The following is a 14,561-nucleotide window of genomic DNA, read 5'->3' on the forward strand; positions in this document are numbered from 1 at the left end:
TCTCCTGATCTTAAAAAAGGGCCAATCAAATCTACAACTCAGAGGCAAACACTGCCTTCCTTTCAGGTGTCCTCATTTCTGCGTTAAAGTAGGCAGTAAAATCAACACTTCAACTCTTGCTAGAGTTAGAATTTCACCCCAGCTGCCCTTACTTGAGAGGCCAGCCATGCACATTCAGGAATGAAGCCCCTTAAACCTCACAACCCTTCGGCTCTGGGACTTCATGAGGCCCTGGGCTGCGCGGCTTTAACAACATACTCACTGAAAGTTTACTTTGTCCACTTGGAATCGTGTCTCAAAAATCCCAGATGTCAGAACTCTGCATCTGAGGAGGTCCTGGGAACAAGAGGGAAGCAAGCTGAGTTACATTACTGTTCTTCATAGTAAAGCCCGGGTATAACTATACATCATCAATATTTTTCAAATAATTTGTTCCACTGTACAGGAAACAATAATAATTAAGAACTAAGACTGGCTAAGCATGGTGACTCACACCTGTAATCCCAGCACTTTGGGAGACTGAGGTGGGCAGATCACCTGAGGTCAGGAGTTTGAGACCAGCCTGGCCAACATGATGAAACCCTATCTCTACTAAAAATACAAAAAAACCAAATTAGCCAGGTGTGGTCACAGGCATCTGTAATCCCAGCTACTTGGGAAGCTGAGGCAGGAGAATCGCTTGAACCTGGGAGGCGGAGGTTGCAGTGAGCTGACATCATGCCATTGCATTCCAGCCTGGGTGACAAGTGAGACTCCGTTTCAAAAAAAAAAAAAAAAAAAAACTCAGACGAATGTTGTTTTATCCTCCAGAGAAAGCCACAATTCATGTGTTGGTTTGGCCCTGAGAGACCTGATAACTGTCCTTTTGTTTTAAGACTTAAAAAAACTCATGTCTCAAAGAATCTTACTGACATATACCTGACAACCACAGCCAGGGCATCAGCATTCCAGAGGGACACCCCTGCCAGTGCTCTCACAATGGCTTGGGTGAGAAACCAAAGGAAGTGTAACTGCACTCACAAGTCTTCAGCCTTATGAACTGGATGCTAGATGCTAGTTGAGTTCATTTATTCTCTCTTCCCTGCACATTTCTATTTCCTCCAAGATAAAAGATGTGGTACCCCGAGGGGATGAGAAAACCTCACCAAGCTGGCATCCCTGGCACATTTGGCAGATGTCAGGGTTTTTTTTTCTGACCACCAAATCCATGTGCTTTTAAGGAAGCAGCCACTCCGTAATAATTCTGGAACGTGGGAGGTGGTCCTCCCATTTTAGTATAATGAGAACTGTTTAGGACAGGTGAGTTAGTTGAGGGACTGACTCAAGACGAGGAAGCCTCCATTGCTTTGTCAGGTAATTTCAAACTCTCAGGATCAGCCTGAGGGAGAGAAACTTCATGGGAGAGAGAGCAGCTTAGGCCTCAGACCTTCCACCTTGGGGACCCAGGGCCAAGGCCTTGCAGGGAATACAGACTCGGGGGAAGTTTGGAGAGTGTGGTTTGAACAGAGAGACCCCTCTAACTTCCTTGGGGTTCACTGGCTCTAGGAGCACCTGAAGGCTCCTGAATTGAGCAATCTGGGGGCTCTCCAAGTCTCTGCAGCTGCCTGAGGGTCAAAGGGGCACGATTCTCTCTCTGCTACTTAAAAATTGGTGGAGTGGGCTGGGCACGGTGGCTCACGCCTATAATCGCAGCACTCTGGGAGGCCAAGGCAGGTGGGTCACTGGAGGTCAGGAGTTTGAGACCAGGCTGGCCAACAGGGCAAAACCCTGTCTCCACTAAAAATACAAAAATTAGCTGGGCGAGGTGGCAGGCGCCTGTAGTCCCAGCTACTTCGGAGGCTGAGGCAGGAGAATCGCTTGAACCTGGGAGGCGGAGGTTGCAGTGAGCCGAGATGGCGCCATTGCACTCCAGTCTGGGTGACACAGCAAGACTCCATCTCAAAAAGACAAAAAAAAAAATGGTGGAGTGCTTTTTTCTGGCTCAACCCAAAAGGGATGCTCTGGGTCACACCTGGCAAGTTCGCTGGGATATGGGACTCCCCAGGCCCGGGGCCAAAACAGAATGGGCGTAGTCTATGAAGCCAGGAAGTAAAGACTTGGCTTTCCTGAGGACAGCTCCAAGAGGAACACGGACAGCGTGTTCCTTGTCTGCAGATAAACTCATTTGCATACTGGCAATTCTGAGAACCACTGAAGTGCTAGAGTCAGGGAAGCAAGGCACAAGGTCTGATGAGCAGTCCACGCACACAGGGCAGTACAAACGATGTGCAGAAAGTAGGTAACTTAAGGATTTTTCCTTAATCCATTCGGAAATAATCATTAAATCATATTGGAAATGAATGTCACAGTTTCTGGTGTGCGGTGGGGGACCCTCATTCCACATACCTGGTCTGTGGGTGTGTAGTCAACCAAGCTGACGCTGTCGATTCTTTCCAGGAAGCTGCAAAGAAAGCCAGCAAGGGTTGAGGCCTGTTCTCAAGTCACTTTTTCCTGGGGTTGGGGGGAAATTCATGGGACATTTCACCCAAGTACAGCAAGGATGGGGCAGGCCAAGAAGCTGACATGTTCTTACTTTGTTTCCTGAATTTGTATCTGTCTAGAGAATGCAACATTCTTGACCCAGGGACGGAGAACTGCATTCTTTTTTTTTTTTAAATGTAGCCTTCCCTCCCCTCTCTTCTCCACCGCCATAGGGCTGGGGGTGGGGGCTACTCAGAAACTGGGAGAGAGCATGGAGCCTCCCCTCCAAGGCTAAGCGAGTACAAGAATGTGTTGCAATGTAAACAAAACACGGAAGGTGCTAGATGTTCCTTTAGTGTAGGTTCCTAATCAAATACAGAAGTTGTGTGTGTGTGTGTGTGTGTGTGACTGTGTGAATATGTGTCAGAGTGACGAGTGTGGAGAGCGAGGATGTGGTGTGCAAGAGGAAACGTGTAAAAGTGAGTGTAAGGGTGTGAGAGTATGTGTGGACAGTGTGCAAGAGTGAGAACGTGTGTGTATGTGAGTGTGTGTGCCGGCAAACCCGGTGATGCCTGTTGGTGTCAGATCTGCCCGGTGCCCTCTGTGTTCCACGCAAGGCAGGGCGAGAGCCTGGGAAAGCTGTGCACCGCTCTGGGGTGACGACCCTCTTCCAGGCTGTTTCTCCAGCTCTTCTGCTGGGAGGCGCCGAGTTCCCTCTCCCGAGTGACCATGGCCCCTGCACAGGCCTCCCCCACCCTCTCTGTGTCAGCCTGGCTTTACCAAGACATCTCTCCAGGCTGCACAGTTCCCACTGAGTCTTGGTTGATCTGCTGTTATTTGTCTCCTCCACTAACATGCGAGGCCCTCAGGGCAGGTTTCTGTCTTGTCCACCTGGGAGTCCCCAGCACCTAGTGCAGGCCTGGCCCCAGTAAATATGGTGGAATGAACCAGTGTCCTCTGTCCCCTTCTTCCATGGCTGGGACAGGTGACCACTGAGGGCTGAGAGGCTGGGCCTCCCGGGGACGAACAAGCACTGGGGATGGGTTAACTGGTGAGCAGAGGACAATTCAGGAGACAGAGGGGCAGCAGGGGCTCTAGAAGGAAGAAGGAGAGCGAGCAGGAGGGAGGGGTCGGGGCGGTCCAGGCTCTCCGTTGGCGCTGGCATTGATGGGAGGCCCTGGTACTGAGGAGCAAGGATAGATGGCCTGGAGGCTGTGCTGGCTCCCTGCCTGCCATGCCAGTTGGCTGGCTCTGTGTCTGGGTAGGTAGAGGCAGCAGCCATGTGCTCAGGAGCATTTCATGCAGCGGAGGGGGTGTTGCCTCCTCATCTCCCCATCCTCCTGCACCAGCTCCTCTGCAGGCGCCTGTGAACCTCCGTGTGGGCAAGAGGGAGACGAAAGGGTTCAGAGCACAGAACGCCACCCCAAAATGTGCCCTTCGGCATGCTGACTAATTGCAGCGGAAGGCGCCTGAGAAGCGTCAGGTGCAAGGCTGGCGGGCTGACCTCCCTCTGTCCCAAAAACGGGTCATGAAATTTTCCATAAGAAACGTGCCTGCCCTGTACCAGGAAGAGGAGAATGTTCTTATCACCAGGGGCTGGGAGTCTACCCCGAAGCGGATCTGTACAAACCCACCAAAATAACCCTTCTTTCTAGTCACTGCCCCCAGTGGCTGCCCCTAGAATCGTGAAGCTTTCTCCTTTGTCACTTCTCCATGCGTTTATCGTCTTTTGTTAAAAGGGTGTATCAGCTCTCAGTCCTGACGGCCTCTTTGGGTCTTCATTTTTCTTATGGAAGTTCCCGTGTGCATGTAAAAATATTAAATAAAATGTGTATGCTTTCCTCCTGTTAATCCGTCTTTGTGGGTTCACTCAGCTACACAACCTAATGGGAAAGAGGGAAGTTCTTTTTCCTTCCCTACAAAGGTCAAAAGGGGTCCATTTTAGGAACCACTTGGCCAAAGGCAGTAAGACTGCATAATTTCCTTGGCCATCTTAACTCCTTCCTTTTGGAAAGCTAGAGGCAGTCCCTAGTGGCCAGAACTGAGGGCTGGCCGTGGGATGACATTTTGGCAGCCTTCATCCATGAACCTGGGTTTGACACCCCCAGGGCAAGTAACCCAGAAGCAGAATACACAAAGGGGCAGGAGTGGAACTGCTGGTGTTTGGGATGGCCTTTCATAGGGATAGGAAGCAGTGGGGGCAACTGTGACCTCAACGGTCATGAATGAGTCATTTCCCTGGAATCTAGGGAAACAGGCTATGGGAGGGGTGTCTGTGACTGCATTGTCTGGTACGCAGTCATGAAAGAACGTCGGCCGGGTGTAGTGGCTCATACCTTTGATCCCAGCACTTTGAGAGGCCAAGGTGGGTAGATCGCCTGTGGTCAGGAGTTCAAGACCAACCTGGTCAACATTGTGAAACCCTGTCTCTACTAAAAATACAAAAAGTAGCCAGGTATGGTGGTACATGCCTGTAACCCCAGCTACTTGGGAGGCTGAGGCAGGAGATTCACTTGAACCCAGGAGGCAGAGGTTGTAGTGAGCCGAGATCATGCCACTGCACTCCAGCCTGGGCGATAGAGTGAGACTCTGTCTCAAAAAAAAAAAAAAAAAAATATATATATATATATATATATAAAGAATGTCAACTGCTCCCGGCTCTGCAGAGATATGGCCCAGGTGACAGGGTTATTGAGAGGCCAAAGGGACCCTGATCAGCCAGTGGTGTCTTTGGAATAGGTGCTGCAAGCCCTGGGAGGTGCTACTGCGCACCTGAAGGTTGGTGAGTTGGCCAACGGTGTGGAACTGGCTCCAGAGGTGAAGGAATAATGGGAAGGGACCCTCTGGGACCTGGAGAAACTTGGGAGGCTGGAGGCAGGAATTCTCTGCCATTGCCTGAGGCCTGGTTTGGAAAGTGCAGTGCAGTTTTGGCATGGTGGCTGCTGCCTGGAATGTGGTGGGGTGAAGAGCACAGTGGAAGGACACTGAGTTCCTGACCATCCAGTGACAAAGGAGCAAAAAGACCTTGGAATCCGTGAGAAGGTAGGAGAAGTTTCTGCCGGGGTGGGACGGGAGCTCTGGACTGCAGCTGGACATTCAGGTGGGTTTCTGGGTGAGAAGGCCGCCTCCCTCACAGGCCGTGTGAGCTACAACAGTTCTAGTCAGAAATGGTCATGACTTTTGACAGGGGCCAGGGTAAGGATACAGAAATGAATTTGCTCTGATGAAAAGAGCTGGAAGGAAGTGAACATTAAATATGAAGCCTGTGGCTATAGTTAGAGTTTAGGAAGTAATCTATTTAAAATGGGATGCACATAGGTTGGAGGTAGGTGAGTGAATGTATTCAGATGATAGTAACTAGTCTAAGTAGAAAGAATGAAGTATGGTTAACCAAAAAATGCCTGTGGAGTGCTAGAGAGATGTGATGAGAGGACGTGTGAGTGCATCTTCCTGTGCACTATGAAAGACCAGTGACGTTGAGATGCTGACAGTGATGAGGCTGGTGGGTCTTCTCCTGTCCCCAGCCTCCAAGATGGATATTCAGAGTCCTTCCAGCTCTGATTCTCAGAGATCTAAGTGAGACGTGGGAGGTCTCATTGAACATTTCCAAGAGCTGCTTCTGAATCTTTACTGATGCTGAATGGTACCCTGAGTTCATGCATTTCAAGTTTGTGCAATGAAAGTAAAATGTGAAAATGCACCCCAAAATGTGAATATGCCCCCAATTCTTTGAAAGAGTTTCTAAGGAATAAATAATAGAGTGGTAGATTTCTGCCAGCCTTCTGCCTTGATCCTTGTTTCAACTGGCATATTTCCAAGCATGTTGCAGAAGTACTTTTCCAAATCGGGGCTTCTGTGATTACCATACATAGAGAGAATTTTAAAGGGATCTTCCAAATCATATATAGAATTTTGCATATGACTACATTTTAAAGGGTTATAACACTGCCTCCTTAAATATGCCACTGCATGCTGACCGGAAGAATTAAGCAGATCGAAAAACCCCTTGCAGACTATTCACTCCAACATTAGATACAGAGTTGCAAAACTATACCAAGTTAGCATTGTAAAAAATCACTTGCATTGTAGACACTATAAGAAAGTAGTTAAAAAGAAATTTACTTTGATTTTTTTTCATTATTTCCTGTGACAGCTGAGGACACTGACATTTGCAGAAATGTTTTCATTTTCATTTAGATCCCCCTTCTGTTTGGTATTAGCAAAAATAACAACTCACTGTTTACATCCCATCTGTTGTTGGCGTCAAAGAATTCTTTTTTTTTTTTTTGAGACGGAGTCTCGCTCTGTCGCCCAGGCTAGAGTGCTGTGGCCGGATCTCAGCTCACTGCAAGCTCCGCCTCCCTGGTTCACGCCATTCTCCTGCCTCAGCCTCCCGAGTAGCTGGGACTACAGGCGCCCGCCACCTCGCCCGGCTAATTTTTTATATTTTTTAGTAGAGACGGGGTTTCACCGTGTTAGCCAGGATGGTCTCGATCTCCTGACCTCGTGATCCGCCCGTCTCGGCCTCCCAAAGTGCTGGGATTACAGGCTTGAGCCACCGCGCCCGGCCAAAGAATTCTTAATGGCCATGGAATTGATCACGAAGAGGGAACAAGGAGAGTCACGAAAAGATGAAAACTATTCTGTTAAATGCCTTTGTAATTAAACTACTGGATCTGAGAAAAAAAGTACCACCTAAATTTCCATGTATTTAAAATTATTTTTTTTGGCCGGGCGCGGTGGCTCAAGCCTGTAATCCCAGCACTTTGGGAGGCCGAGACGGGTGGATCACGAGGTCAGGAGATCAAGACCATCCTGGCTAACACGGTGAAACCCCGTCTCTACTAAAAATACGAAAAAAACTAGCCGGGCGAGGTGGCGGGCGCCTGTAGTCCCAGCTACTCGGGAGGCTGAGGCAGGAGAATGCCGTGAACCCGGGAGGCGGAGCTTGCAGTGAGCTGAGATCCAGCCACTGCACTCCAGCCTGGGCGACAGAGTGAGACTCTGTCTCAAAAAAAAAAAAAAAAATTTTTTTTTTTTTTGTGAAAACATATAGCAATTGGAAATCTGTCAAGGAAAGTAAAAACTTTTCCCAGTGTTAATGACATTTGATTCATGATATTTATCTACAAGATATAAATATACAGATGGATCCCAGGTATTCAGGAGGCTGAGGCAGCAGGATCACTGGAGCCCAGTTCATACTGGTGGAGAAGAATATTACTCATATGGTGACAAAGTACCAGGCAGTTGTAATGCACAGCCAGAGTTAAGATCCCTGCTCCTTAAAAGGGGTTCCCAGACTCGTGGCATATCAGCGTCACTGGCAGACCCACTGCATCAGCATGTGCAGCTGAGCCACGTCCCAGGTGATGAGCGATTCTTGGTGCATCGTCATCCAAGAGCGTGTTCCTCTTGGCTTTCCCCGCTTCCCTGCTCTATGCTCTAATCTCTGCCTGAACCATTATTCTCATGACTCCTGCGCTTTCTCCTTTCCACAGGGTAAAGTTCACACTTTTAATCTGGCCTCGAGCCCTTTGCAATCTGTCCAGTCTCCCCTTCAGTCTCTTTTACATCGCATGAACCCTCCACTCCAGTCAAAACTCCCTATAGTTTTTGGCCTCTCAGATCCCATGTCATTCCTGCTTCCCGCCCCCACCCCCATTTGAAACCTGAGATTAAACCCTGCCCACTCTGGGAAGCCACTTCTAACTGCCATGACACAGCACTACCTCAACCTCACTTTCTTCTGGCACTTACTGTTTCACAATTTGATGAGCATGGCATGCTGCCTTATGCTGTGATTTAATCCTTTTAAAAGATTGAGATATAAAATAACATACAGTATGTAAACAGTCCTGATCTTAAGTGTTCTTGATTTTTTTTGAAACATCTGGATATGCCTTGTCCATTTTTCTTTTTCTATGTATGTTTTAACGACCTATCTGTACTGAATATCATTTAAGGGCCAAAGCATGTTCTAATTTCTAGAAAGAAGCCCCACATGGCCAGCATATTTTGTACTAAATCTTTCCCTGCGTTGTCATTTAAAATGTTTTTAAATTTAAAAAATTGTTTTTATTTTTATTTTTTTGAGACAGTCTCATGCTGTCACCCAGGCTGCAGTGCAGTGGCACAATCTCGGTTCACAGCAACTTCTGCCTCCTGGGTTCAAGGGATTCTCCTGTCTCAGTCTCCCGAGTAGGTGGGATTACAGGTGTGCACCATCATGCCTGGCTAATTATTTTTTTGCATTTTTAGTCAAGACGGGGTTTCACCACGGTGGCCAGGCTGGTCTCGAACTCCTGACCTCAGGTGATCTGCCCACCTTGGCCTCCCAAAGTGCTGGGATTACGGGTGTGAGCCACCACGCCTCACCTGGATTGTCATTTTGAGTAAACACTGCTGAATTATTTGTCCTGACATTTCTCAGCAGGGAGAGAGGATGTACAAACCCTGAAGAACAGAGGCAAACATTTCACTGTGGGCAAATGCTGTGAAGGTAGAGGACACAGCTCTTGAGTGTCCATACTTGGGATTCTGGGCGCCCAGGGTGCCTGCTTTACCTGCCTGTTTCTGCTCTCATCAGAAAGCTCGAGGCACTATCAGGAGTGAGTACCCAGGCCAGGCACACGTTCGCTCTGCAGTGCAAGGAGCCCACGGTGGGGGGCACCATAGCAGGCCCCGAGATTGACACCATGACAGACACTGCCTGGTCCGGGCTCTATGGAATTTGCAATATAATGTAGAAAAACAAACCTCGGTAAACCAGATAGCATTTTGCTAATTCCAGTCAGTTGATTAAACACAAAAACAAAAACAGGGGACTGTTCATCCATCTGCTTAGTGTCCACTGGCTTGTAGCTTTTTGCTATAAAGATCTTGAGCTGCCGGGCGCGGTGGCTCAAGCCTGTAATCCCAGCACTTTGGGAGGCCGAGATGGGTGAATCACGAGGTCAGGAGATCGAGACCATCCTGGCTAACATGGTGAAACCCGTCTCTACTAAAAAATACAAAAAACTAGCCGGGCGACGTGGCGGGCGCCTGTAGTCCCAGCTACTCGGGAGGCTGAGGCAGGAGAATGGTGGGAACCCGGGAGGCGGAGCTTGCAGTGAGCTGAGATCCGGCCACTGCACTCCAGCCTGGGCAGCAGAGCGAGACTCCGTCTCAAAAAAAAAAAAAAAAAAAAAAGATCTTGAGCTTTGGACTTTGGCTACAGAATTGCCAAGAGGATGTTGTGTTTTTGTAGAGGAAGTCCCTCCCTTCTGCTTTATAATATGCTTGGCCAGCTGATGCTGATACGATGCTCAGTTAATAAGGTTATCTTATCAGACTGGTGCTTATTTTCAGCAGTCTTTTTTTTTTTGAGATGGAATTTCGCTCTTGTTGCCCAGGCCGGACAGGCTGGAGTGCAACGGCGTGATCTCGGCTCACTGCAACCTCTGTCTCCTGGGTTTAAGCGATTCTCCTGCCTCAGCCTCCCAAGTAGCTGGGATTACAGGCATGTGCCACCATGCCGGGCTCATTTTGTATTTTTAGTAGAGATGCGGTTTCTTCATGTTGGTCAGGCTGGTCTCGAACTCCCGACCTCAGGTGATCTGCCTGCCTCGGCCTCCCAAAGTGCTGGGATTACAGGCGTGAGCCACTGCACCCAGCCCAGCAGTCTTTTCCAAATCAAAGACAGCAGGGCGGGCACACAGTGTCCAAGCCTCATGGTCTGCCTGTATTTAAAAGGCATATACATTGGCATTCCTTCAGCAAGAAACAGCTTTAGTAAGAAAATTCTCCAGTAGCACACAGTATCATCTGGGTTCCTGAGCTGAAATAAACTAAAAGTAAAGTATTTTGTGTATTAATCCAGTCTACTTTTTTTCTTTCAATCCTAAATCCATGTTAGAAATTGTGCATTTGAAGGCGGAAAAATGAAAGGAAGAAATATAACTAGTAGTTAAATGGAAGATTAACTAGTTCCCTGATGTGTTTCGGTTGGATACTTTTGTAAATTGTATCCATCTCTGGCATAGGGAAGTTTCAGTGTGAAAAAGAATCTTGTAGCCATGAAGAAACAATTACAGTGAAGAAGCCGGGGGCCAGGCGCATGGTGGCTCACGCCTGTAATCCCAGCACTTGGAGAGGCCAAGGCAGGTGGATCACTTGAGGGTCAGGAGTCCCAGACAAGCCTGGCCAACATGGTGAAATCCCGCCTCTACTGAAAAAAAAAAAAAAAAACTTAGCCAGGTGTGTTGGTGCACATCTGCAGTCCCAGCTACTCGGGGGCTGAGGCAGGAGGATCGCTTGAACCTGGGAGGTGGAGGCCGCAGTGAGCCGAGATCGTGGTGGCACTCCAGCCTGGGCGATAGAGCGAGACTCCGTCTCAAAACACCAACAAAAAAAATAAGCCAGGGATCCTAGAAATACACCAGAAAAAGCCACACTAACCAAACACAAATTTAAGTGGTAAGACTGAGGGTGAATTTGGAAAAACACCATGCTTTCTGAACCAAATCGACCTCAGAATTCTTTTTTCTCTTTTTGAGACAGAGTTTCACTCTCGTTACCCAGGCTAGAGTGCAATGGCGCAATCTGGGCTCACCGCAACCTCTGCCTCCCGGGTTCAAACAATTCTTCCGCCTCAGCCTCCTGAGTAGCTGAGATTACAGGTGCACACCACCACGCCCGGCTAATTTCGTATTTTGAATAGAGGCGGGGTTTCTCCATGTTGGTCAGGCTAGTCCCGAACTCCTGACCTCAGGTGATCCGCCCGCCTCAGCCTCCCAAAGTGCTGGGATTATAGGCTTGAGTCACTGTGCCCAGCAATTCGTTTTTCTTAAGTATTTTTTAAAACAGGATGCACACTCACATCCAGTAACATGCAGTTTAAAATGATCTGACAAATTCCTGTGATTTACTTTTCAGTATTTAATCAACTGCAAAAGTTAGGAAATAATTCATGGGCCTGCAGTGCTTTTGAAAATAATATTTATGACTCATAGAAATGTACATTCATAATAGTATGACATGAACATATTTTAAGAAAGTTCAAGCATATACAAGCATTGTTTAATCTCACAAAATATATTCATTTTGGTGGGAATATTTGCATTATAAAAGGGTCTTCAGTTTACCAAAGGGTTCAACACTAAGCTATTTTAAAAGTTGTAATTATTTTTTCCAATCTAAAGAGGGGTTAAGGCCAGGTGCCGTGGCTCACGCCTGTAATCCCAGCACTTTGGGAGGCTAAGGCGGGAGGATCACCTGAGGTCAAGAGTTCAAGACCAGCCTGGCCAACACAGTGAAGCATGTCTCTACTAAAAATACAATAAAATTAGCCAGGCATAGCGGTGTGCACCTGTAATCCCAGCTACTCGGGAGGCTGAGGCAGGAGACTTGCTTGAACCCGGGAGGCGGAGGCTGCAGTGAGCCAAGATCGCGCCATGGCACTCCAGCCTAGGCAACAGAGCGAGACTCCATCTCGAAAATAAAATAAATAAAATAAAAGAGGGGTTAAGACTCATGCTGTCCTCACACATGGCCCTACACAAGCACGGGGAGGACAGGAGACATGACCTGCTAAGGGGAGTGTTCTTGAGAGAAGATGCTGGGCAGACAACCAACAAGTGTCCCTTAAAGCACACTTCAGAACAACATCCAAATATAAAATAAGTATGAGGGTCACGCCTCATCTGCACACACCTGTTACACCTGGTTTTTTTCCTTCCTCACTTTACACTGGAAAACATGTTATAATAGTGAACAGTTGGTTACGAATCTTTCAAAGAACTTGGAAGGGCCCCTATAATTATTTTCTGAAACAATGGAATTATCTTATGGAAAAATCTTCCAGTGAAGGAAAGGGTAAGTTTAAAAAAACTTGAATTAACTTAGGTTAGAATACTTGCCAAGGCAAAAAGTTGCTTTTCTCCATGTTTCGAGGCTATGAGAAAGCAGTGGCTAGCTACATGCTTTCCTTTTCAGCCAGAAAATACGCACTGCCATTCCTGAGAAGATGGCAGGCAGCACAGCTGGGCTCCAGCCTTAAAGAGTCAAGCTTTCTCCTTCCTTCCAGTCCTACCTCTTTAATTCTCAGACTTCCAGTGGGCTGGATGTATACATAAATGACTTGCATGGCTAAGTAAAACATTCCAGCTTATATTTTCAGGGTTTTCAAAGACTTGTTGCTTTTGGACAAATTAATAAATGCAAATTAGAACTTAAAATGCAGTTCTAATTTTATTTCTATTTTTGGTTGTTAAAATCAAAACAAAACCTACACACACACACAGTCCCAGCGTTTTCTCAAACAATCAACAGTTCTTTGGCAATGTTAAGAGCGTGTAACAAGACTGCCGTGCTAATTAGCATAATGTATAAGACGCCTAATAGTGTTGAAACAGGAAAATAACTACGAACTTGTTCGTTTGAAAGACACTATGTCATACTTTCTAAGTCTTTTTAAAAACTCAATTTAGTAAGTAGAAAATACAAATGAACAAATTTAATTTTTCCAGATAATAAAGGAAGTCATTCGGCATTTTTCCCAGTTATGCAAAGACAATTATCACATGAAAAATGTATAGAATGTAAGCAGTAAGAGACTATTATGCAAAAATATCCTAAGGTAATTTCAGTATAAATTATGGGACGAGATTTATTAATAATATACGTTATGAGATCAACTGCAGTCTCACTGTGAAGGCAAAAACAAAACCCAACACCCAAAGGATAAACAGAAATAGCACAGTCTACCGAATACACTGAATGGTGTTTATAGCTGTATAACCAAACTAAGTAATCTTTCCCCCCTCTTTAACTTGTATGCACCGCCTGCCATTCTAGATATTATCAATCACACTAAATAATATCCATAATAAAAATCAACCACCTTCAATCTGATCATTCTGGTCAGAAAACTGAATACAGTTTTGACCAGATCTTCGAGAAAGATTCATATACACCAAATGAACTAGTTCTGTCAAAAGCCTGCTATAAAAATACCATCATTCCGAGCTATACAGAACTTCAGAATCCAGCTAAGAGTGAAGAAATACTGAATTTCTTAATTTATCTGGAGGAGACGACTGTAAACCCAAAGGTAGAAGGGCATTTCAGCATTCTGGCGTGTTCCGAGTTTCTAGGGTATAGGATCTCTCTAACACACAGAGAGCATTTGAAAGGGCGGCTATGGCCAGGAAACCTCAGAGCGGGTTCTGCCGTCACACTTGATCCCGAAGGCGGGCCAGTCTCTGAGACAGTTCATCCTGCTCCGCCGAAGCCACGCTCGTGCCCACGGAGCCGGTCTGCCCCTGCGGCAGCTCCATGTTGAGGTCGAGGCCCGCCTCATCTGCCATTTCCTGGAGCAGCATATCCACTTGGTTCTGGGGAGTGGTGAGCGTCGTCGTGCTGCTCATCGTGTCTTCCATTTGCTGCGTCTGGACGTCCAGAGTTTCAAACTGGTGCTCGAATTTGTCCATCAAGGCAGAAATCTTCTCCAGATTCATGGTCTTCAATGTCGCATCCATTGACTTAACCACACCAGCCATCGACTTGGTCACCTTGCCCATCGTCACCGCCGTCTGGACCCTGGCAGCCACTGCATCGACTCGCGCACTCATTCTCAAGAAATTCACCGCCTGGTTCTTCTGGCGGATGGCATTTTCGGCGTGTATCCTCGCAACTTCCATGTTGCCCTTCTGAATGGCCTTTTTAATTTTGGCCTTTTCGGCCTTTTCCTCCTTATCGCATTTTTTGGCACTCCTGCTCAGTTCTTTGGCCGCGAACTTCAGGTTGAACAGGTGTTTCTCCATGTTGGACATAGTCGGACGGCTCCTGGGGGTCGGCGGCCCGGCTGAGACGTGCGCGGAAGAGTCAGGTGAGGTAACTCCGCTCCCGGCCGCCGCTCCTTTGTTTTGGTCCCACTTCCTGTTTCTACTGTGCACGGCGCAGATGGTGACGTCAGAGCCCAGCGCCAAAGGCGGGGCCTGCGGGACGGACGGCGCCGGGGTGGGGCCTGTGGGACGGACGGCGCCGGGGTGGGGCCTGTGGGACGGACGGCGCCGGGGGTGGGGCCTGTGGGACGGACGGCGCCGGGGGCCGCGCACGCA

General features: G+C 47.6%; 2 protein-coding genes across 3 annotated transcripts in view; both read right to left on the bottom strand.

Annotated features, from left to right (window-relative positions):
- GNAL (G protein subunit alpha L) overlaps positions 1-14,561 on the bottom strand; it is a 212,357-nt gene that overhangs the window by 18,094 nt on the left and 179,702 nt on the right. For both annotated transcript variants that reach the window (XM_033178365.1, XM_033178367.1), the window contains 2 exons: positions 2,386-2,440; positions 263-336 (listed from right to left, as the gene is read on the bottom strand). In XM_033178365.1, coding sequence (XP_033034256.1) covers positions 263-336; positions 2,386-2,440 — 129 coding nt within the window. The remainder of the gene's footprint in view (positions 1-262; positions 337-2,385; positions 2,441-14,561) is intronic.
- On the bottom strand, positions 11,365-14,399 carry CHMP1B (charged multivesicular body protein 1B). The gene has a single exon (XM_033178374.1). It carries the CDS (start codon positions 14,271-14,273, stop codon positions 13,674-13,676), a length of 600 nt encoding a protein of 199 aa, XP_033034265.1. The 5' UTR covers positions 14,274-14,399; the 3' UTR covers positions 11,365-13,673.

This window comes from Trachypithecus francoisi, unplaced genomic scaffold (assembly GCF_009764315.1).
Source record: "Trachypithecus francoisi isolate TF-2019V2 unplaced genomic scaffold, Tfra_2.0 Lachesis_group19, whole genome shotgun sequence".
NCBI lineage: Eukaryota > Metazoa > Chordata > Mammalia > Primates > Cercopithecidae > Trachypithecus > Trachypithecus francoisi.